At 41.7% G+C, this 24,174-nt stretch overlaps 1 protein-coding gene across 3 annotated transcripts in view; it reads right to left on the bottom strand.

Moving 5' to 3' along the window:
- OPCML (opioid binding protein/cell adhesion molecule like) overlaps nucleotides 1-24,174 on the bottom strand; it is an 855,685-nt gene that overhangs the window by 67,405 nt on the left and 764,106 nt on the right. For all 3 annotated transcript variants that reach the window (XM_036354494.1, XM_036354492.1, XM_036354493.1), the window contains one exon: nucleotides 14,351-14,476. In XM_036354494.1, the coding sequence (XP_036210387.1) occupies nucleotides 14,351-14,476 (126 nt within the window). The remainder of the gene's footprint in view (nucleotides 1-14,350; nucleotides 14,477-24,174) is intronic.

Genomic DNA, 24,174 nt, shown 5'->3' with positions numbered 1-24,174 from the left:
CTGTCCTCTCTGCTGACTGCGGCTGGGCTCTCAGGAGTGTGATTTCAGCTGGAGGTGCCACCTGCGGCTTCCAGGTACATTACACCTTGGGCACAACCAGAGGTGCTAGAAATACAGGAGGTTCCTCAGCTATGACTCAGAGCGCTGTGGCCAAGCTGCTTCTGTTCTAACAGCATCCGTGCCCTCTGGACATGAACTGTTGCCAAAAACATATCTGCAGTGCTGTGGGATGTTTGGAACTGAGTCAGGAATGAAAATAAAAGGGTGCTGGGGAAGGGAGAAAGTAAGAAGTGGTTGGTTTACAGCCTGGCCCAAGAAGACAAGAGTCCGAATTCCTTGTCCTGTGATGATGCACAGCTCCCTGCAGCCCAGGATGCTCTAAGAAAAGGGCTCGTTTCTTCATTGGCAGAGCCGGCAACATCCTTACTGCCCATAAGGGAGACAGACCCTTTCACTGCAGATGTAATTACTGCATCCGGTGCCTGCTGTGCAGGGACAAATCAGCACAGGCTCAGTGGAGCAGGAGGAGGCCCCGGAGAGCCAAGACGCAAGCATTTGTGGACGGCAATGGTGTAGAGCGTGGCGGCGAGCTAAGCAAAGCCGGTGGGGAAAGGAGAAGAATTAAGCAAGGGGAGTTCTGAATGTCTCCGTTACTTCACTAAACATTTCTCTTAGGAGTCAACTATCCAGAGTATCATTGAAAACAAACTATTTCCAGCTCTCCAAGGGGTGACTCTCCCCAAAATGTGACTCTAGAGTGGGAAACCTTGAACACAGAAGGTGCAGGGGATAAAAAAGAATCACAAAGAAGAAAAGGCAGTGCTTGCCTCCTTGGAGTAATGAGGCTCTGCAGAGGGCCATGGAGTGGGGGCCCTTGGGTAGGTGTTCCAGGGGAGATGAAATTTCCTCACCTCCTCACTCCACTCCAGTTGTCTGTGTGTGAGTTAGTACTGGCCTCCAGCTGTGAAGCCCAGATTCAAAGTGAGAATCAACTATTTCTGTTTATGAGACCAGGTCCCCTTGACCCTGTGGAGGTCACCTCTCTGAGGCTGGACATTCCTAACACTGAGGGCCCCTCTGCGAGTAAAGTCCTCGAAGCAGCTGCCCTTGTCTTTCTGCTTCCCCTCCCTCCTCTGAAGCTCACACAAAGAGAGAAGCTGATCCAGCCTGGTCTCCACCTTTAAATGGAGGAGAAGGGGATTTCCCCGCACCACCACCATTTCTGGGGTTCCATCTTTATCTCTGCCATGTTGGAGCTGGAATCCAGCAGAGCTGGGTGGTTGAGGAAGGAGACAGAAAGAAAAGAATCTGCAGGGACTGAGACAAAACCGCGGTGGCACACAGACGCGTTCATTACTGTAAGATGCTCAAATCACTCATTTCATGTGTCCAAACTGAATTGTATGCAATGAGGCACATCATCCCAATTCTTAGGGTGCATCCCCTTCATTGAGTTAAGGAGTCCCCAGCACAGTCGCGTCTTTTCCTCGGGACGTGATTGGTCAGGAATTGAAGAACTCCTTCCAGATCACGAGTCACTGTCATCTGAGACTTAGGCTGATGGGAGCCTCACTATTGGGTTGAAATGTGATATAAATATTCGCCCTAGCTGGTTTGGCTCAGTGGGTAGAGTGTTGGCCCATGGACTGAAGGGTCCCAGGTTCAATTCCGGTCAAGGGCATGTACCTCAGTTGCAGGCTCGAACCCTGGAGATTCCTGGCCCTGGTAAGGTCACGTGCGGGAGGTAACCAATCAATGTATCTCTCACATCAATGTTTTTCTCTCTGTGTCTCTCCCCTCCCCTTCCACTCTCTCTAAAAATCAATGGAAAAATGTGCTTGGGTGAGGATTGACCCCCAAAAAGTGAAATAAATAAAACCTTAGCAGTAAGACTACCTGATTCTTAGTGCAGCATACAATTTTTAAGCAAGATGGACTAGAAGAGAGGGCGGCCAAAGAAAGAAAAGAACAAGCTTCCACCACCACCTAATACAGATCAAACTTAAGTGCCTTCCACAAGCATCCTTCATATCAAAATCCCCCCTTTCCATCCAGATGCTTCTTCCTACATCCGGGGACTAGTCTAGGCAGGTCCCTACTGCCTGCCTCATTCTCTTCTCTGGCTCCTAGAAGGTAGGTATAGGATTCACAAATAAGCATGCATTCATTCAATGGGTACTTGTTTTGATCAACGTTAAATTTCAAGGCATTGATTGTGCTAGATGCTAGAGGACATCACAAATGCACAAGCCTAGTATCCACTCTCAAATGGCCTAAGTACAGGGAGGGAGGTTAACTCTGGCCAGAGCAGAACACACCATCTCAAAGAAAATTTGTTAATTAATGAGGCAATTAATTAAGACAAACCACACTTGCTCTCAGAGTAGGAGAGTTCAAGGAGACAGAGGCTGGGTTATGTCACTCGTTGTTGTGTCCTCAATACCACCATTGTCATAGGCACTCTTAACACACCCCGTGATCACCTGGATGTAAGTTGCACATTTGGGTGTACGGGGATGGTGACCTCCTGGAGTTGATTGCTGCCGAACCCAGAGCTAGAGTTTGTGTGTCTTTCTTGGCCTGTTTCTAGCTGATTTAGATGTGGAATCCCCTCTGTAAGCCACCCAGAGCTTCTTAGGCAACTCCTAGAATCTTTTCCAACCCCTGATGGAGACAGTAGCTTTGCAAAGACCCTACACAGCCCCCGAACTGCCTCATGTATATATAAAAGAGGTGGCCCCAACCACACGGCAGCAATGCTATGCTCTATAGAGCAGGGACCATGCTCCAGTCACCTGTGCTACATGCTACCTTATACACCATATGGTGAATTTAATCAGAACTTCTTAAACTGTAAGTAACAACAACCCAATTAAAATAGCTTGAGCAAGAAAAAGTGATTTATAGGAACTTTTGTCCTAGAGACATAGACATTTGTTAGAAAGAAATGGAAATGACTTTGAAAAAAGGAATACCAAAGACTACAGGTGCATACATCTGGCCCTTCCGGTCTTTTAAAAATATATATGTTTTTATTGATTTTAGAGACAGAGGAAGGCATGTACCCTGATTGGGAGTGAAACTGGTGAACTCTCAGTGCATGAGGTGATGCCCAACCAACTGAGCCACACTGGCCATGGCTTTTAAATCTACTATCAAGGGTGCTCCTCCAGGAGGTAGGGGGAAGTAAACTTCTCTGAGGTTCCTTCAACATTGCCCAGATAATGGAGCTCACTGTCTGAATTAAAGGATATTATCTCCGGATGTCTGTGTGGACCCAGGCTGCTCAGTATTTTCTCTAGAAGCCTATGATTTCTGTTCAGCAGGAAGAGTCACCGTGGACCCACTGCTGAGGACAATTAGATCTACTGTACTTGTAAAGCTGGTCTCAATTTTATCAGTGTCCAAAGGACTCCAATAGCATAATGTCATGTAGCAATTGCAATTTAGAAGGCCTATGGCAGACGGCAGGCGGCCCCGGATGCCTTGCCAATTCCAATTTTCCTTTTGAGTTAGCCGGGCTTTTCACTTGCTATGATATATGCTAATATCCATTCTTACATTATAATCTAAACATTATTTGGAATAGATACTGTCAAATTCCATTCTCCATTCCTGCATAAGGGAATCATATTATTAGTCACTCTTTTCTGGTTTGTAGATGGAGAAATGGAGACCGAGGCTTAGTGATTTGCCAGATTTACATAGAGAATGAGTGGATCAGAAAGGAAATGTTCCTAGTTAAATCCAGACACATGAACATTTCATATCCAAGCTCTCTGACTCGCAACTCCCTTTGTACTTTCGAGTGCTCATAGAATAAAGACCAGCTTCCTTAAAGGGCTCTGTGTGAGCTGGCCCCCAACTTCCCCATCTCATCCAGTATCTCTCCTGCTTCCTACAAATTCAAAACACAGTTCTTTAGTTTACCTAGGAGAATTTGCACATGCTTCTCTTGACTAGAAGTTTTCCACATAGCCCAGCCCCAACACACATCCCTACTCCTGCTCCCATTAACTTTCTGGTCATCTTCCTATGTCAGCTCAAGCGCCAGCCGCTGTCACAGGAAAGACTTACCCTGGATGAGTGCATACCTCCCTGTTGCCCATCATAGCAGTTGCTGCACTTTGACAACTGATGAATCACTATCTCCATGATGAGACTATAGACTCCATAAGGGCAAACATCATGCCTGTTTTGCATGCTATTGTTGCTACAGGGCAACCAATGAGCAGAGGGGATGCTCAACTATTCATAACATATCAAATGAATGAAGAAATGAATGCAAAAGACATGCATATAGGGATAGCCTTACAACAGACATCAGGCGGCATGTCCAATTCCAATTTTATAATTGAGCTGAGCTTTTCACTTGGTATTATGCATAGTAATATTCATTCTCATTTATGCAATCTAAAAAGCCCAGTGAAGAAGCTAAGCAGAATTCAATGCAAGCCTAATTTCCAGCTGCCCCATTTCTCAGGCACATCATTTCTCAGTGTGAGGAGTGTGAACAGTATTCAGTACGGTCACAACCAAGAGCCACACCTCCAGACATTGTATTTGTTTGCTCTAAGATGAGTGATTTCGCCTGGACTCTTAGGAAGAGTAACCTAAGGAATTATTATCTAGTTCTTCTTGAAGTCTTTCCCCTTAGGAAGGAAGAGATAAATACCATCACAGCATCATGAACCCATACTCTTTAGTGTTCCAGGGATACAGTCCCCACTTTGGAGCCAGGGTCAGGGTCATCAGCCACATCAACTACACAGCGATGCTGGGTGCCAGTATCCTTCTGCCAGGAGAACTTGCTCTGCCCTCCTCCTACTCACACAAAAGAGCTTCAGCCTCCCAAGGAAGAGGTTCTCAGGAATTTATGACTCAATCAACTTACCCAAAAGGAGCATAAATGGGATTAGTTTTAATATTGTTAAGTTGCAAAAATACAGGCGTATGTGCATGCCAAAGCGAAAATGCACGCAAGCAAAGGGGGGAAACATATGGGCACCCATATGGTGGAAAAGCACATTGCTAGACCTTCATACACTTCTCGTTCACAACAAGAACCGGAGTTAGTGAACATAAATTTGCTTTGCAGAAATGTGAGAGAAACAGCTTGTTTGCCCATAACCGTTCTACTGAGCAAGATGTGTATAACCTTGATTTCTCATCTCAGACACCTCTTTCTCACACTCTGGGGATTAATTAGGCTCCGAACACAACTTCAGATTAGAAACAAGGATCTTGGCTGCCTTGGAGAGAGACAAAGAAATAGTAGCAGGACTGGGTGATGCAGCAGGTCAACTAATGGGCAATTCCTGTTAGTGGCGGGGAACTTGTACCTGGGATGGCTTAGAAAAGAAATGAGGTTGGGAGGTCTCAGCGGGTTTATTTTAATTGAAGCAGAGAAACAACAGGGACTTAGCAGCAGACAATGGCAAGAATGTGGTTTTCATTTGGAGGCTGTGCTTTTCTTTGAAAGATTCTGGGTGGTAGCTAGAGAAATCCCTGGGTATGGGAAGGTAAGTGCGGAGTTAGGGAGAACAATTTAAGAGCAGGGGTGATGCTCAAAGCTAGTGAGCACCCTTGGGTGCCCCGGATAACAAGCAGAATGTGAGAAAATGTATCATTTTATACCATACCTGTTCAACTTCAAGCCATGGGAGCCATTTCCGTACAGTATAAAGGGCCTCAGATTTGGAACACAGGAAGTCGGTTCCTTCCATGGACCTACCACTTCAGTTAGCTCTGAGTCATTCATCATTAGTTAACTTACCCAAGTTTATCTCCTTACATCTGAATCAGGCAGGCCATGCCTTCTCTGACCTAGTTTAGAGAGCTGCTGTAGACTCACTTGCAATGATGCATGTGAAATTATTTTATAGGCAATAAATTCCTACATAAGCATATTATGAGTGGAAAACTAAGATTGATTTCACTTATTCCTATTTTTTTTTCTTTTATAAATATATATATATATATATATATATATATATATATATATATATATTAATAGTTTACTGATTTTTAGAGAGAGAAGAATGGAGAGGGGGAGAGAAAGAGAAACATCAATTGGTCACCTCCTACACACCCCCACCCAGGATCAAAACCTGCAACTTGGGCATGTGTGCTAACTGGGGATCGAACCACCAATCTTTTGGTGCATGGGACAATGCCCAACAACTGAGCCACACCATCCAAGGCTTAACCCTTTATTTTGAAATAATTACTGATTCAAAAGAAGTTGCAAAAATAGTAGAGAGAGGTCCCATGGACTCATCACCAGCTCCCCCAGTGGTGGCGTGTTATAGAACTAAAATACTTGATCAACAGATAGGAGAACAATGCAATTAGTTGCATTACAGAGTTTACTTGGACTGTACCAGCTTTTGCATGTACCCAGCTTTCTTTTGTGTATAATTCCATATTTTATTACACATACAGATTCATGTAACTGTTGAAACAATCACTATATGGAATTATTCCATTACTATAAGGCAACTCCCTCAAGCTGCCCTTTTCTCTCCCTTGCCCCACCCTGTGGCAAACACTGAACTGTTGTACATCTTTATAATTTGCCATTTTTAGAAGGTTATAAAAGTGGAACCATATGGTATACAACCTTTTGAGACTGACTCTTTTCATGAGGTACAATGCCCTAGAATCCATCTAAGTTTGAAGGTCTTAATAGTTCATTCCTTTCTATTGCTAAATGACACTTTATGGTAGGGATGTACCAGTTCGTTTAACCATTCCCCCATTGAAGGACAGCTGGACTGTTTTCCAAATGTATCAACTGCAAATAAAACTATTATGTCATTCCAGCTGAACCGGTTTGGCTCAGTCGATAGAGCGTCGGCCTGCGGACTGAAGGGTCCCAGGTTCGATTCCGGTCAAGAGCATGTACCTTCGTTGCGGGCACATCCCCAGTAGGAGGCGTGCAGGAGGCAGCTGATCGATCTCTCTCATTGATGTTTCTAACTCTCTATCCCTCTCCCTTCTTCTCTGTAAAAAAATCAATAAAATATATATAAAAATGAAAAAAAAATATTATGTCATTCCAAAATTTTAGGTGGATAAAAGAGACACTAAATCACTAATGAATAAGCCAAGACTCTCAAGAAATAAAAATCAAAGACAAAGGTAGGAATAGGTAGAATAACAGGCATAATAATTTAAAAAGTATAGTAATAATTCTTAGCACTTTTCTCTCAAGGCTGCTGGGGCATGTAATGAGTTAAAACATGTGGGGTTTACTAGTATAACAGGGCTTGACCCACAGCAAACTGTCACAATACTGTCAAAATCCATTTCCAGGCTCCATGTAAACTATAAGGATTCTGGGAAGAAATTTAAAAACATGGCACAACAGCAATGTAGAAAGATCTGCTGGGCATGTTACATGTGTCTAGCACTATTACCTGCCTTCCATTCTTTTTCCCTTTTCATCCTTGAAATAACCAGATAGAACAAACATAAGTGCTCCCATTTTGCAGTCTAGGAGGTTGAGAATCAATGAGACAAATTGATTTTTCTAAAGCTACTCAGATTGCTAACAGCTAGGATCAGATTTTGGCATCAGCTCTGTAAGAATCTGAAGTCCATGGTCTATCTCTCCATGAGATAGCACTACCAGCCACAGGAAACTGACACCCACACCTAAGTGCAGGCCAATGCCCCTTTCACTGGACATGTTAAGGATTTGGCAATTTATTTTAAGATTTTCTTCTTGGGCATGTCTTGCATGAAAAATAAAGGTTATATTAGAGACAGTCTTGGACCCGTACATTTTGCAACCTACACATCTAGCACTAGATGGTAGAAAGGCCTGCTCAATCTGGTCATAATCATGGATAATGACTATGCTGGTATTTGCTCTCTCAGTTCACATGGCGTTCACTCAGCTAGTAACTACATATATCTAGAAGAAACCAAACACTATTTTCCCCCGAACAGCTGTCATCTGTGCCATTTATCACATTCATGAAACCGCGTGCCCTTTCTCACAAAAAGTTCTCTCCCACCACTTAGGTTCTTCTTCAGGATTAAGCAAGCTGGGTATATAAATTCTTATTCATAACAAATTAGAAGTAAAGAATCAGAAGAAATGTGGCTGCTAAAAGGCAAGTACATTGACTTTAGGAGAAACTGTCAATTAATAGTCTGATCGGAGAGAAGGAAGAGAGGAACTGTAAAACACACACACAAGAATTTAAATAGTATTTTAGGGCCATATTCCTGGTTATCTTAGTTTCCAAATGCTGAGATACAAACAAATAATATGTCTGATGTTTGTATTACATTATAAAGGTGAGGCTAAATGGCATTCACCATACTCAAGGAAAGAGAGGGGAAGAAGATAGTATAATTTTCAATACTTCCATTATAAATAACTCAAGTCAATGCATTAAGGAGTCAGCTTCAGTTACCTGGAAAATTCACTTCCGTGAAATAACTCATTCACGTTCTCCCTCAGGTATCACTATAAATGAGTAGACTGTAGGAGTAACAAACTCTTAGGTGCGTAGCTGTCATCTTCATATCTCCATGGAGAGGAGCCAGAAAGGAAGATTTTTTTTTTATTTTTCCCAAACATCTGGGCCTTTGCAAATATGTCACTGGAAAGGGAGTCAGGTGCGTAGGCATTCGAGGGGATTAGTATGGCATCCTGAGGGGGAGACACAACCCTCCTTAGAACTCAACAGCCAGTACCATCTCCTCTGCCACCCCCGTCTTTGCAACTCTCACATTATTTTGGTTTTATATTCATGAGTCTCCTACCAAATGCTGGGCCAGTGCCCCTTCTTCTGTCCCTCAGCAAGGGAGACGCATATACTTGGAACACCCCTGTTTCACAATTGTATTCCAAACACACTGGCCACTCGCCAGTCCATTTTGCCTGCCTGTGTTGGGACCTACCCACTCTTTCCATTGGAACATCTTTGTGGCAATGGCCTGTGATACCATCATTATCCTATTTCCTAAACTGTAGACCATTCTGTGCAGATTTCCACGTGTGAAGGCTGACAAAAAGTGCCATATTTTCTAGCAAATCTATATAAATGAATGTGTTTTTTAAAAAAATAAAATACCAACAACACATTATCTGCTTAATGTCAGGGTAATCCACTTTTCCAGACACCACAGGGCACAATCTCCCACCAGAACACCATGACCAGCGAACCCCTTATTATATTGTTCCCTTAGACCAGCGGTTCTCAACCTGTGGGTCATGACCCCTTTGGGGGTTGGACGACCTTTTCACAGGGGTCCCCTAAGACTATCGGAAAACACATATATAATTACATATTGTTTTTGTGATTAGTCACTATGCTTTAATTATGTTCAATTTGTAACAATGAAATTGGGGGTCACCACAACATGAGGAACTGTATTAAAGGGTCGAGGCATTAGAAAGGCTGAGAACCGCTGTCCTAGACTGTTTCTATGTTCTGTTAGTGTTAATTGTTAACTATCCTGTTAACCAATGCAAAAAAATCTCTCCATTTTACTTTTATTCCGATCCTAGAAATTTCCCCACTTTGCTTTCCCCCACCTTTCTAATCTACCACCAATGGATTTCATGTAACCACCTAATGCCTTCCCCTGTGATTTCGATGTATAAAGTAAGTTGTTAAAGTGCCCTTTTCCAGAGATTTTTCTCACTCCGTTGAGATTTTTGCTTCCCCGCAACTGTCCTCAGAATGGCTCAAATAAACTCATAAATAAAAATTCTCTACAGGGTTGGACGTTTCTTATGCCAACAGTCATTAGTCTACATCTCTTTTCTGTAATTTCTAGGGATCAGGGGCATGTTCTTGGTCTGTCTTTTTAAACCATAGTGTTACCGTTATTTTTAATCTTTAATAATCTGTTCGCCGAAACCGGTTTGGCTCAGTGGATAGAGCGTCGGCCTGCGGACTGAAAGGTCCCAGGTTCGATTCCGGTCAAGGGCATGTACCTGGGTTGCGGGCACATCCCCAGTAGGAGATGTGCAGGAGGCAGCTGATCGATGTTTCTCTCTCATCGATGTTTCTAGCTCTCTATCTCTCTCCCTTCCTCTCTGTAAAAAATCAATAAAATATATTAAAAAAATAATCTGTTCATTAAAATATTCTTCTAAATAAAAAGTTTGTTTATTCATTTGTTATATAGATCCCCAAATTCAAACTACAGGTTTAATATATTTCATTAGCATTTGGAGAACCCAGATGTCCAGTGAGCTCAATTATCCAAAATAATCCCACTGGAATGTCAACGGAAATGTCATTGCAGCTTTTATTTCTTATTCTTGCATGCCGAACTAACCGGTAAATTATTCTGAAAGTGCTGTTTGATGTTCGAGTTTTATTGGATGTTCTTCTGACCCTAGTAACCTAGACTTTCCAAAGTCTGCTCAACTCCAGGTGAGAAGGAGTCGCTGGCTAAAATAAATATCGGTGGTCACAGCAGATGAGGCTTTTAAACTCACAAACCCGCCAGGTTCCAATGCTTTTTAAACTTGAAAAATTATGCTTTGACTTTAAATTCTTCAATGTCATTACTATGTGTGTGTCAGTGCGGGGGAGGTGGCGGGGACAATAGGGGAAATGCAAGGTGAAGGCCAGGGCTGCAGAGAAACAAAAGGCAATTTGAAAGTAGAGCATCCCTGGGAGAATTAAAGAGGCAGGGTCATTTAAATTTAGGGTTTTCTGATCTTTTTTTTAAGGCTGCATTGCAACTATTACATTGTAGAAAAGGTTGGAAATATGGATGAATTTCCCTATTTTAAGAGGAAAATCTTATCAGTGACCAGTATAAACATTGTTAAAAACACTTACACAATGTCAAAGTGCTTTTCCAGAGATTTCTAGGCTTAGAAAACTGTATTTAGGATCAAATAAATGCATCCTGGGATTTTTAGCATTTCTGAAAACACCGGACTTCACCAAATATGTACAAATTGGTCCAAAGGTTAGACATATTTTGGATATAATGTAAATCCAACATTCTCCCTGACTTTGAGCAAAATCCCCATGGGGCTTTTGTCTTTGGGAACACACACTATTGCTGTGGTTATGCTAACACAGAGCTGGGTGAGGCTTCTTATATACACTTTAATATTCTTGTTAATTTTACTTTAAAATATTGGCATTTGGGGGTCAATAGATGAAGCCTTTATACAAAGATGATTTGTGCCTTCATTAGCATGTCTTTACATGGGACAAGGCAGGGCTGAAGGCTGTATTCTCCAGATGTATTGGAGGGAGTGCAATACTGGAAGCTTATATGGCGCTCCTACTACTCAACCCAGTCTCTCTCTCTTTTTTAAAAATATATTTTATTGATTTTTTACAGAGAGGAAGGGAGAGAGACAGAGAGCTAGAAACATCGATGAGAGAGATATCGATCAGCTGCCTCCTGCACATCCCCCACTGGGGATGTGCCCGCAACCCAGGCACATGCCCCTGACCGGAATCGAACCTGTGACCCCTCAGTCCGCAAGCCGACGCTCCATCCACTGAGCCAAACTGGTTTCGGCTCAACCCAGTCTCTTACTTGTAAGTGCTGTTCACATGATTTTTGTTTCAAACTAATAGACACATTTCAGATCATCATTTGTAACATCTCTATATGTTTAGATTTTATTGAGACTTAATTAACATACAATGAAGTGAACCTATTTTTATTGTACAGTTTGATTAGTTCTGACAAACTTAAACAATGTCACTATCCCCCTATTCAAGATATAAAATATTTTCATCAACCCCCACAATTCCCTTGTGCTCCCTTGCAGTCACTTTTTCAAACACTCCTACCCTAGGTAAGCACTGATTTGATTGCAGTCTTTATTGACTACTTTTGTCTGTTCTATGATTTCAGATAAACGAAATCATACAGCATGCATTGTGTTGTATCTCACTTCTTTTGCTCTATAGTGTTTTTGAGATTTATCCATTGTGTTGTGTGCATCAATGGTTTGTTTCCTTTAATTGCTGAGAAGTCATCTGTAAGAACATATCAAAATTTATTTACCTGTTGATAGTTATTTGGGTTATTTCTAGTATGAGGCTGATATAAATGAAATCCCTATAAACACTTGTGTACAATGCATGTTTGTGGACATTTTTGTTTTCATTTATTTTTGTTAAAATGCCTAAAAGTGACTTGCTGTGTCACATGCTAAGTGTATATTTCACTTCATCATAACTTGCCAAGCTTTTTTTCCATAGGGCTTATGCCATTTCACATCTTAGAGTTAATGTATGAGTTTCAGTCACTCCACATCCTCACTAACACTTGGTATTGTCAGTCTTTTTAATGTTTGTCATTCTAGTAGTTGTATGGAGGTATCTTAGTACTGTTTGATTTTCATTTCTAAGATAAAGATGTTGAACATATTTTCAGGTGCTTATGTTTTGTTCACATATCTCCTTTAGTGAATTGTCTGTGCAAATATTTTGTTCATTTCAAGGTGGGTTATTACAATTGTGCTGTAAGAATTCTTCACATAACCCAGATGTAAATTCTTTTTGTCAGGTGTAAGTACAGCAAATGTTTTCTCCCAGTCTGTGCTTGTCTCTTCATTTATTCTTTTTTAAAATGTATCTTTATTATTGAAAATATTACAGATGTCCCCTCCCCCCGCTTTGACCCCTGCCACTCTGACCCCACCCCCTCCACAGGCCTTAACCACACTATTTTCTGTGTCCATGGCTTATGCATATCTTAATGGTGTTTTTAATTTTGATTAAGCCTGTTATGGGTTGAAATGCACCCTCCTCAAAAGATTAGGACCTTAAAGTCCTAATTCCCTGTGTCTCAGAATGTGACATTATTTGGAAACTAGAGGCCCAGTGCATGAAACTCATGCATGGGTAGTATTCCTAGGCCTGGCTGGCGATCAGGTTCCCCACCTCCTGGCCTCTCCTCACTCCCTCAGTGTCCCGCTGCCCCCACTGGTCACCCGCCATGGTCAGTGCTGCCCCCTGGTGGTCACCACATGTCATAGCAAGCGATTGAACTCCCAGTCTCCTGGTTGAACTCCTGAGGGGACAATTTGCATATTAGCCTTTTATTATATAGGATAGGATCTTTACAGCGGTAATCAACTGAAGATAAGGTCATTAGCAAGGGCCCTAAACCATCATGTTTGGTGTCCTTATAAAAAAAAAAGAAATTGGCCAAGAGATGCGCACAGGGAGGAAGGTCATGTTAAGATGAGACTGAGATCAGGCAATGCACCTTCACATCCAGAAACACCAAAGATGTCCAGGAAACTACCAGAAGCCCAGGAGGGGCATGGAGCAGACACAGACACTCATAGCTCTCAGAAGGAACCGACCTGACTGCACCTTCCTCATGGCCTTCTAGCCGCCAGAGCTATGCATTTCTATTGTTTAAGCCATCCAGTTTATGGTATTTTGTTATGACAGCTGTATTCAAGTAATATAAAGCCCAATTTATCAAGTTTTTAATGCAAGGTTACTAAGATTTATTTCTATGTTTTCTCTAGATCTCTCTTCTTTTTACATCATATACACATGCAGACTCCACCTTTTCCTCTTCCCTGGGTTGCATGTTTAGATTTTCTGTTGCCTGAGGGAGCCACTTGTTTCTTGTATAATTTCTAGAATTAATCATTGTTTCTACTAACACTGTAAATATATCAAGTGGCTCTGTGTTCATCTCTTCAAGTTCAACTTGGAGTAAGTTTAGTTCCAAGGGCATAAGACCTCTTGTCTTTTTGGTTCCCTTCCTAGGAAGTTGAAGATGCTCATAGCCAATGTTTCATTACTAATCATTTCATTACTAATCATCTGGCACAGGCATGACCCCTCCTGCCCCGCTCCCCTTACACACCTCACCATTTCTTTCACTTTTCCTCTACTAGAGAGCGCCATATTTGAACAGGTCAAACACATGGGGCTCTGGGTAGATGTTCCAAAAGTACTGAGCGTGGAGACCCTTTTTCTCCTCGACACACAATGACATCAGTGTTCCCAGTGGACACTGCCGTGTTCTCCACTCTACTCAAGAAGGACAACCCACCAACTAACCCACACAATCTTGACCTTGAGAAATCAGTTTCTTTGTTGGAAGTTATTCTTACGGCACCTCTCTTCTTCATAGTGGGGAACACAAAAATCAGCTAAAGTCATAAAAAGGACTGAAATAATAATTCAGTAAAGATTATCTATAAATCTTCCTTCAGGAATGGAATACTCAGTGACTGATGGGTGTGGCCTTTGCTCTGACATTACTCTGGTATCAAACAGCATTGTTTTCTGATTCCGGAAGTTCTGCTATACAATGGAATCAAGTCTTCAAAATACCGGCTCTAAGAAGGTTCTAAAGGTACACGCCTTACCCTTGACAGACAGGTGTCTCCACGTCACAGTTGGCTCTGGTCTGCCAATAGCAAGACACAGCAGGGTCACGCTGCTTCCCTCGTTCACAGTGATATCTGAGGAGATGTTCATGATTTGTGGAGGGACTATGAAGAAACAGAGAAGAGAATAAATACATGAGAATGAGTCTTTACACTCAAAAGAAGGTGCTAGCCTATAAATATTCATATAGCATGCTTTTTAACGAGTAGTGTCTCAATAATAATATTCAGATTTCTTGATTGGCCAAGGATGTGGCCACCAACACAACATTTACAGTGCACTTATGTCTTACAGCAGGAGGCAGGTGTGTGTGGGGGGGGGAAGAAGCACAGGAACTGAAGACAAGGACATTAATGCTTGTTGATTGAAAGGTCAAACCAAAAGGAAACTGCTTACAATGTTTTCTGAGTTCCTGTCTGTCCACATGCTCATTTATTTTAGTGGAATTGCTGACTTAAGCAAATAGGCATGAGTTGCCCCCACTTAAGCCCTTTTTATTTTTCAGTAAAACCAACCACACTGAGTTAGTTACCCTTCCTTGAGCATTCAAGACATTTTCATATTCTTTGGCCTTGCACCGATGATTCCATCCTGCAATTCTTTTCTTCCACATTTCTTTACCTGAAATTTTCTTCTCATTCCTTAAAACACATCTTTTAAAACACAGAAAAACTGCCTCTGGCTTGTGCAACCAGAGTCAGGCATGCATTGCACCTGCTACTACAACCACTATAATATTGTGTCATAAAGCATAAGCATAATATCCCAGTGGTTAGGGGCAGGGCTCTAGAGCTCAACTCCTCACCTGTTGAATAATCTTGGGCAAGGTAGACTGCCTTCCCCTCTTGGTTTCCTCAGCTGGGAAGCACAGATGATAGTAGTAGCTAAACTAACCATGTTGTGAGATTTAGACAAAACAATGGCTTCGTAGAGTGCCTGATAGGAAAGGACCACTCAATAAATGTTAACTACCAGACGACAAGGAAGATGAAGATGGAGACAGCAATAATTACGTCTTTCTCAACAAACTCCTGAACTCTCACGGGCTGGGACCATGTCCCTTTACCTTTAGCATTGCAAAGGCTGACATGATCCCTGGCTTTGCTGTCTACCCTGTCCCACCTGCAGGCCTGATTATCTCAATTCAATTCAAAACTCAGCATTGGAAAATACCCTGATTCCCCTCAACTCCTACTTCTCATCGCCCTTGTCCTGGTTGAATTTCTCACCAAATTTCACATGGACAATAGCCTTCCACTTGAGACCTCCCACCTGTTCTCTTTCCAACTTTGGATCCCTCCATCTTTTCCCCTGCCTGTGCCCAGAGGAACCTTTTGAGGCCATCATCTAATCAAACTGCTCCCCTATCTACTCTAGCTCAACACTGCCCACCAGGCTTCACACAACACCTCCTTTGCATGACCTACCTATGCCCCTGAAATCTAGCCCCTCAACCTACTGACAAACCTCGTCTCCAGGTGCAGACCTCACTAGCAGCACCCGGCAGATAGTGGGCCCACCTTCCCTAGAACGTGACAAAGCACAAGGACTTCCATAGCTTTGCTTGTCCTTGTCTTCTCTTCATTTTCTACCTGAAAACAGATGACTCAACTTTCAAGGGTCCTCAGAGGTCACCTCCCCTTAGACCAGTGGTTCTCAACCTTGGCTGCACATTAGAATCACCTGGGAATCTTGTTGAAATCCTGATTTCTGGGCCTCACCCTCCGGAAATTCTGTTACTAATGATGAGGCCCAGAAATCAGGATTTTAACAAGATTCCCAGGTGATTCTAATGTGCAGCCAAGGTTGAGAACCACTGCCTTAGACCCTGAAAAGAGAATCCCCCATCTCTCTTTGCTACATGTTGTGGCAAGCTCCCTGCAGGTGGGGCTAGGCCTGTTGTGTCCCAGCTGATTGTTGTACGCCTGTCCCTTTACTTAGAGATGGAGGTGCTTGAGGATGAGGATGGGATTTCACACATCCCTGTGCCCTCAGGCTCTGGCACAAGGCTGAGGAGGTACATGCTTGATTCTTCTTTGAAAGAAAGATCCAAAGAACACAGTGGACAAATCCAAAAACTGGAGTGGGTGGGGGTAGGGGTGGAGGGCCGCAAAGCTTTTAACCTTTCTTCTCAATTTTCTTTCAGAAAATAAAAGGAAAGACAACAGAGACAAGAGGCGCCACACTTACAGTTATGCTGATATACTCAAACTGCCAGTTTAATTATAAATTATTAATTACCATACAGGTCGAGTGCTAGTTAATTCCAAACCACCCTGAGTCAGTGGCGAAGGAGAATTATGGCCCATGCTCAATTCTGAGGACTGCGCAGCCTGAAGTTTTATGCTGCTCAGACCTTAGAGGTAAGTCTTTTCAAGGAGAAGCCGTAAGTAACATGTAGAACATTTGAGTTCTTAAGGGAATCCACATTTGAAAAATAAATAAAAATCACCCCCGGTATAAATCTGCCATGTTTTAGATTATTCCGGCATCAGATTTTGCCCTGAAATTTCATTGCACATATTTTATCCAGATACACACTGGGGTGGGGGTAGGGGGTGGTGGTGGGTGTATATTCTAACTGCACTGCATCCTCTAGAGAAAACTGAACTCGCTATTTTCCAGTATTTTCAGGCTTGTTAAAAACATAGTTCTGAGCTTAGAAATGTCAATAGTGCTTCTCATTTTATAGAACAGCAGCTTCAGAGCTGCTTCCACAGGAGTCTCAGGATCCTGTCTGCTGAGGTTGGGTGCGCCAGGCCACTGGACATTCTCTCTCTGCAGAACCAGGAGTCTCCCTCCGCAGGAAGACACAGCGGGGTGGGGGGAAGGCATGACCAGTTCGTGGGGCTCATTTAGTACATTTCAGATCCCTGCACACTGCCCCCAGTTCAGGGCCTTCAGTCCCATATGGTCCGCTTCATCTGATAGTGTGAGGGGTCCTGGGTTAAAAGGTATTTGAAAAAAGGCCAGTAAGTATATCAGTGGACTTGTAACTACTTATTGTGCCCAGATTTCTTTGGTGCAATTCAATATTGTTCTCCAGTTCCCTAAAATCTATGTATTGAAATTAAATTTGTTTATGGGTTGTTGTGGTATTTTTTCTGGATAAAATGTGGACTTTTATACTGTTTTAAGGCAGGAATTTATATTGCTTTTCACAGTACTTATCTAGGAAATATCATTTTAAAAAACGTATGCATTGATCATCCTATTAGCTATTCATTGGGCATGAAAATATTGAGTCAAGTAAAAATGTAGCACATTTAAGTAAAGTTAAATGCATACTCTGAAGTTAAACTTTGAAATTTTATCTTTTTTTAAAAAAGTATTTGTAAAAATCCATGGATATTGAGCACCACCTCCTTATTCCCCTTCTCACTGTAATGTTAACTGTGAGAAGGGGGTTTCCTGGGATGAAATGGCGAAGGTCACTCCAGCATCTCCATCAAGGACCAGTGTTTTCTGTCACCCTCTGCAAGTCAGAGGAGGAAAGACAAAGGGCGTGGATAGCCAGGAAAAAAAAAAAAAAAAACCGCACAAAAAGTGAACTGAGAGAAAGGGGAGCTCTTTCTGTTCCCAATTATAAGGTTATTACTATTAAAATATAATGCACGATGATATGTATTATTTATTAATATGCAACTCTGCGGTTCTCAAATTGCTTGCACAAGCATTACCTCGTGGGTTTCTTATGAACTATGAGATAAATAGAACAAATATTCTCACTATTAAGTGCGTGATGGTCTAACCGCTTTGCTGTACATCTGAAACGAATACAGAATAGTGTCAAATGGAAACTGTGATGGGAAAATAACTTTTTAAACGATGAAGAAACGGAAGCATGAGGAAGGTTAAGTAAATTGCTCCAAATTACGAGGTTAACAAATGGCAGACTTCTTCCCATTCTGTGGTGCTGCCTCTCTGTTTAAGCTATGTCAGTGCCCCAGACACAACATGCATATCTGCGTGTTTCCTCTGCCAGGAATGTCCTCCCTGTGCATCTTCCCTCACAGCCCTTCCCAGATGATGGGTAGTACATGAGTTTGGTTATCTTTATGTTGATGCTGGTGCTTACTAAATGAGTAAATGCCTTCGATATACACTGTGAGAGAACAAACCTGAGTTAGAGAGGTTTTTCTACAGGTGAAATATTTCTATGTGCAAAGGTAATTGGGGTGTGAAATGTACGAGTCTTGACATATTAGTGCCACCTGCATTGTAAAGGTGACATGATATAACTACAAAACGATGTGAGAGACCATGTACCACAACTGAGGTTCTGTAGTCCAATGACCCATGTATTTTCGGACAGTGTTTACTTAACTCCTCATCCCCTGGTTCTCACTGAAGAAAATGAAGAAAACAGGCTATATCTTTCAGGTTGTAACAAAGTGGGAAAGTGTATAGTACACTAGTACAGTGCCTAGAAATAAATTAGTACTTAATAAGTGGTAGTTGTTACTATTATTGTTATATGCTCTTATCAATACTGAATAAATATTTGGAACCAGATAAATAGCTTCATCAGTGCCTACTTGCTCATTTTCTAAATCCCAGTTCCTTCAGCTTTAAGGCAGGACTTACAGATGAAGCTGGCCTTGGAAAGCTGCAAGATTTCATTATATAAGCTTCCAGAGCAAAAAGTAAATATCTAATCAATAATTGTCGATCCTGTCCTTATATGCCGAATATTGTACCTATGCAAATACACAGGACAAATCACACACTTGTATAAAAAAAATTACTTGGTCCTTCCTTATATATTTTCTTTTAGAGGATATTTTATTCTGTTTCTGGAAGGTTCAAAGGACGCAACTTCAGTACCATGCCCTACCCTATCACAATGATAATGTTACAGAAAACCGGAGAAGAACCAAGTAATGTTTAGAGAGATGGAGTTACATTTATTATAATTATTATTGTTACATGCGGGCCCAGAGGAAAATGTCTCTCAAATTCTGGGCGAAGTCACACAGGAAGTTTCCTGTATTTATAACTTTTTACCCTCTTTGTCTCCCAAATATGGTTTTTTTCCAGTTCCCTTTGCAAGTTCTTAAAGGGCCCTATGTGCTGGGGCTTTGAGACCTCAACCAAAGGCTTGGCCTGATGCCAGCACTGATAACTTCATCTGGAGAAGGTTTAATGGCCTCTCTGAAATGGGAGTAGTCTTATTTTCCTTATTATTTAAGCCAGCAAGCATTGACAGAAGCCAAAATGCAGGGTTAAAATTTCAAACGGCACTTTTTATATAAGATGGATGCTTCAATTCCACCCTCTACACCTCTACCCTATCTTTGTCTGGTCACAATATTTGAAAATCATGTCTCAAATGTTTTATTTCAAACTGAATGGCACTTTTTTGTGTTTGTTTTTTAAAATTATAATCTGGACTCACAGAGGCTAAAGTTTGACTACCATTTTTTTTCCCCCAACTACTGTCTGTGTAATTTTTGAAAAAGTTACTTGAGCTTTCTCTGCCGTAAAATGGGCATGAAAATATTTGCTACAGAGGGACGTGGAGATTGTGTGTGTTACAGGCCGGTGAGCCAGCTCTGACTCCTGGCGACTCTATGGTAACCACATGCCCTGTTTTCATCAGCCCTTAGAGATAATGATTTTAAAGAGACTTAAATGGCTATTATTGTTGTTTCCAGTTTATTATTGTTATTACTATCCCCAGAGAATAACAAGATATTGAGATCAGTGAAAGCTGATATAAATATGAAGTGCTTTCCACCGCACTTTTAAACACTCAAGGCTAATTTATAAAAATAACAACAGTAAAGACTTTTAAAAAACTGAATGTGTTATTTTTCCAGGGTTACCTTTTAAAATTTATTCTAACAAAAGAGCTTATTTCATAAATTAGAGGTGAGAGTAATACATGCTAGGCGAGGTTGTGCCAAGTTTTGTGTACTTAGGTAATATGATATGTTGACAAAATCACTACATAAAATGTCAGGATAAGTGGATTCTAATCTTGATTCTTCCACAGCTTGTGTGATCTTCTGTAAATCGCTTAACCCCTTGATTTGGATGTGTGTGTGTGTGTGTGTGTGTGTTTCCCCTCTTTTTATTTGTGCTGCCCTACGCATGGCAGCCTGGTTGCAATGCACCAAACACCTCGTGCTTCTCATAACTCCATACAGAATTCCATATAGCTGCATATGCTGAACACTTACCTTTGTGCCCTCTGCCTATTGAAGTCCTACTCACACCTGAAAACTGATATTGATATCTAATGCCCTCTCTCTACCAGCTCTCCCCATCCCAGAGATGAATGTAAGCCTGTGCTCCGTGGCCACTTGATCCCAAGGATGTCATATGGTTGTTCTAAACATGTATTGAGTGCCTAGGAGGTCCTAGGTGCTACCTTGGGAGTAGAGAAGTACACAGACAAGATACTCTCTTATGGAAATTATGGAGTTTTGTGTCAAGAGAAGAGCACTGACATTGATAAATAATCACAGGATCAAGGTGTGATTACTGTTGTGGGTGTGCTATGAAATGGTACAAGGTACCATGATAGCCCATGATAGGAGACCGGCCCTGGGCAGTGAGTTTGCATGCGGGGTTCGCTGTGGGCAGGGCTGGGCAAAGGGATCAGCATGTGCAAAGGCTCTGCACAGATAGGATGCAAGGTTGGCTTGGGAGACTGTGTCTGAAGTGAAAAGAAAAAACTCTTTTTTTTTTTTTTGAATTTTACATTTTATTTAATTTCAATTAATTCAGTCTTATGCACAAATATCACATGTGGCTAGTGATTACCATATTGGACAGTGCAAGACAATACTCTTGGGTTTTTCAAACTCGTCATTAAAGCCATAATCTTTTATTACAATTTAAACATAACTCTTGCTTCTATAAAATGGATATACTAAACTTTTTTTTTTTTATTGCTTAAAGTATTACAAAGGGTATTACATATGTGTCCATTTTATCCCCCCACCCTAGACAGTCCCCTAGCCTCCCCTATCCCCCAATGTCTTATGTCCACTGGTTATGCTTATATGCATGCATACAAGTCCTTTAGTTGATCTCTTACCCCCCTACCTCCTGCCCCCCAACCCTCAAGAAAAAACTCTTATAAGTGACTGACTGAACAGGGGACAGGTTTTACTGATTCTTAAAGAAAGTACTTCAGGTTTTAAACATTTTAAAGACAAGCGAGGCCCTGGCCAGTTTTGCTCAGTGGATAGATCATCCGGCCCTTGGGCTGAAGGTTCCTGGGTTCCATTCAGGTCAAGGGCACATACCTCTTCCCTCACCTCCCCTCCCCTCCCATTCCCTTCCCCACCCCTCCCTATCCCTCCCCTTCCCTTCCTGCTCTGTGATGCCAAGAGTAGGGGTTGCACCTCACCCCTGCACTCAGTATACACTATCCTGTCCCCAAGCCTGAGACAGAACTGTAGAAAGAAACCCTCTGGATCAAATACAGAAACTCTCCATCTTTGGAGAAAGCTGGGACTTGTAAAATTTTGAAGAAATGGGTAGTTGTTCATAATCGCCTTTGGAGCTAGACTGTGGCTCAAAAGGAAGTGGGTGAGGCCAGTAGCTCAGGCTGCAATTTTCTATTTAGTAGCTGTATGAAAGCAGCAATGATTTCAGTTATGAATAAATGAGATCATAAAATAAGTACACTTTAAAAACTATGGAATGATATGTACCTATAATTCAGTGTTCCGACTAAAGAAATAAAAGCTACATTTTGGGTCTCAGGGATCCCATGGGTGTGACACTCGATGAGTTTTGACTCTGCTTGTAGAACAGGGATGGGCTCAGTGATGTGATCTACATTGTATAGAAGGTACAGAAGGGAGCTTTTCACACGCTAAGGTTAACCTCACATAACTCCCGTTTCTTAAATTCACTACCCTGTTAGATCCACAAAAGTCAGGATTTCCAATATGAAAGAACAGGCTTAGATTTCTAGGTGTGAGGGAGTCAGCCATGAGGCCCCCAACGTAATTTTTATGTGAGTCTTTTCTCAAATCTCTGAAATCTATCTCAATTCCAACAAATCTGAAAAGTCTGAAAAATAAAGATTGCATCTGCATTTTATTTTTACATTGGGAAAGTAGGGAGGGGTGCATGACTGAATATTGCTGATAAAAACATGATAACTGAGTCTCATTACAGCCAAAGACAAGTCTCATATTTTAGCATTTTTATTAAAGCTTTTTAAATTACTGAGTGTCTGGTATATTCAATACCAGCCTAAGTGATTTATATTAGTCTATCCCTAGATACTCCATCTAATAAATAACTTGGCAATCTCCTAGCCCATAAATATCCCTGGCCCCACCAAAAAGCAATTAAAGGATGTTAGAAAAAAAAGAGTGGTTTCTCAGTACCCCAGACTATAGTGTCATGGGGTGTTTCCAGCGGAGTAATTCACGCCACTTACAAAGGGGTCAGGTCTCCTGTCCTCACCACTCACCCACTGGGAATTTACGTCTCAGTTCCCTTCAAAGACAAAACACATCCGAAACTATCTTTAAATATTTAACATGTCATGGGAATGCAGGTGTTTCATCATGGAGAACATTCTCCCCAGCAACAAGTGTGCTATGATATTTGAGACAGCTCAGGCTGAAAATACTGTGCAAAGCCTTTTTGGAAAGCAGTTCTGTCCAAATGTTTTTGGGGAAGAAAGGGGACATATGTAATGTTTTCAACAATAAAGACTTTTTAGAAAAATGAAAAATAATCATGAAAATAACAATGACAACAACAACAACAAAAACAATAAATAGGTGTGAGGGATTTTATGGGGAATCTGTAAAATTTTCTACAACTCATTTATCTTGATATTGCTTTACTTGGTAAAGTTACTAAAAGTCCTTAATTTGTACACTTGAAATGTGTGAATTTTATTATATATATATATATATATGTATATATGTGTATATATATGTATATATATGTATATATGTGTATATATATGTATATATATCTCCTATATAATAAAAGGGTAATATGCAAATTGACCCTAACAACAGAACAACCACTGGACCAGTCACTATGAGGCGCACTGGCCACCTCTTGGTCCCTTCCCCTGGCCATCAGGCACCAATCACCTGATGGTGAATGGGGAACTGGGGGTGGGAGGTGGGGGGGGGCAGGGCCAGCTACAGGCAGCTCAGGAAGATGTCCTTGATCACAGGCCAGTCCTAGGGACCGTACCTGTGCACGAATTTTGTGTGCTGGGCCTCTAGTATGTATGTGTGTGTGTGTGTGTGTGTGTGTATATTTAAAATGTAAAAAAAATGTATAAACACATCAAGTATTTATTGGGGCAGCCCACCCAAAGGTTGTTAGAGGCTCCATTGTCATCAGCCCAGAAAAGATTTCAGGCTGATAAGGTTCAACCAGCATTCCAGGTAGAAAACCATTGATATTTATGAGGGTGGCTTCCAGTTTAGTCCTTTCAGCTATTTAAGGAGGCCACCTTTCCTGAGAAACCTCTTATCTGGCCTTTGCTGAACCTCAAAGGCTATGGGAAGGAGGAAACTCTGAGCCCCACCTTCCTACATTTGTAAGGAAGTCAGTGTGCTCTGCGTTACACCCAGCACCCAGGCAGGAGACAACAAGGTCACACACCCAGACTTTTCTCACCGAGCTCCAGGAAGCTGCCAAGAAACATGGCCTTGAAGAGGAGAGGATGGCCCCGGTCCAGCTTTTATAGGGATTCTCCAAATCCCAATCCCAATGAGTCCATGGCACACTCATCATAAATCTGAGAGGCTTGGAGGCTCTCGATCAATGTAATTGGATGCTTCTTCTAATGATACTTTTG

Source organism: Myotis myotis, unplaced genomic scaffold (genome assembly GCF_014108235.1).
Source record: "Myotis myotis isolate mMyoMyo1 unplaced genomic scaffold, mMyoMyo1.p scaffold_m19_p_20, whole genome shotgun sequence".
NCBI lineage: Eukaryota > Metazoa > Chordata > Mammalia > Chiroptera > Vespertilionidae > Myotis > Myotis myotis.
Note: the sequence above shows the minus strand (reverse complement) of the source record. Positions and strands in the feature narration are given on the sequence as shown.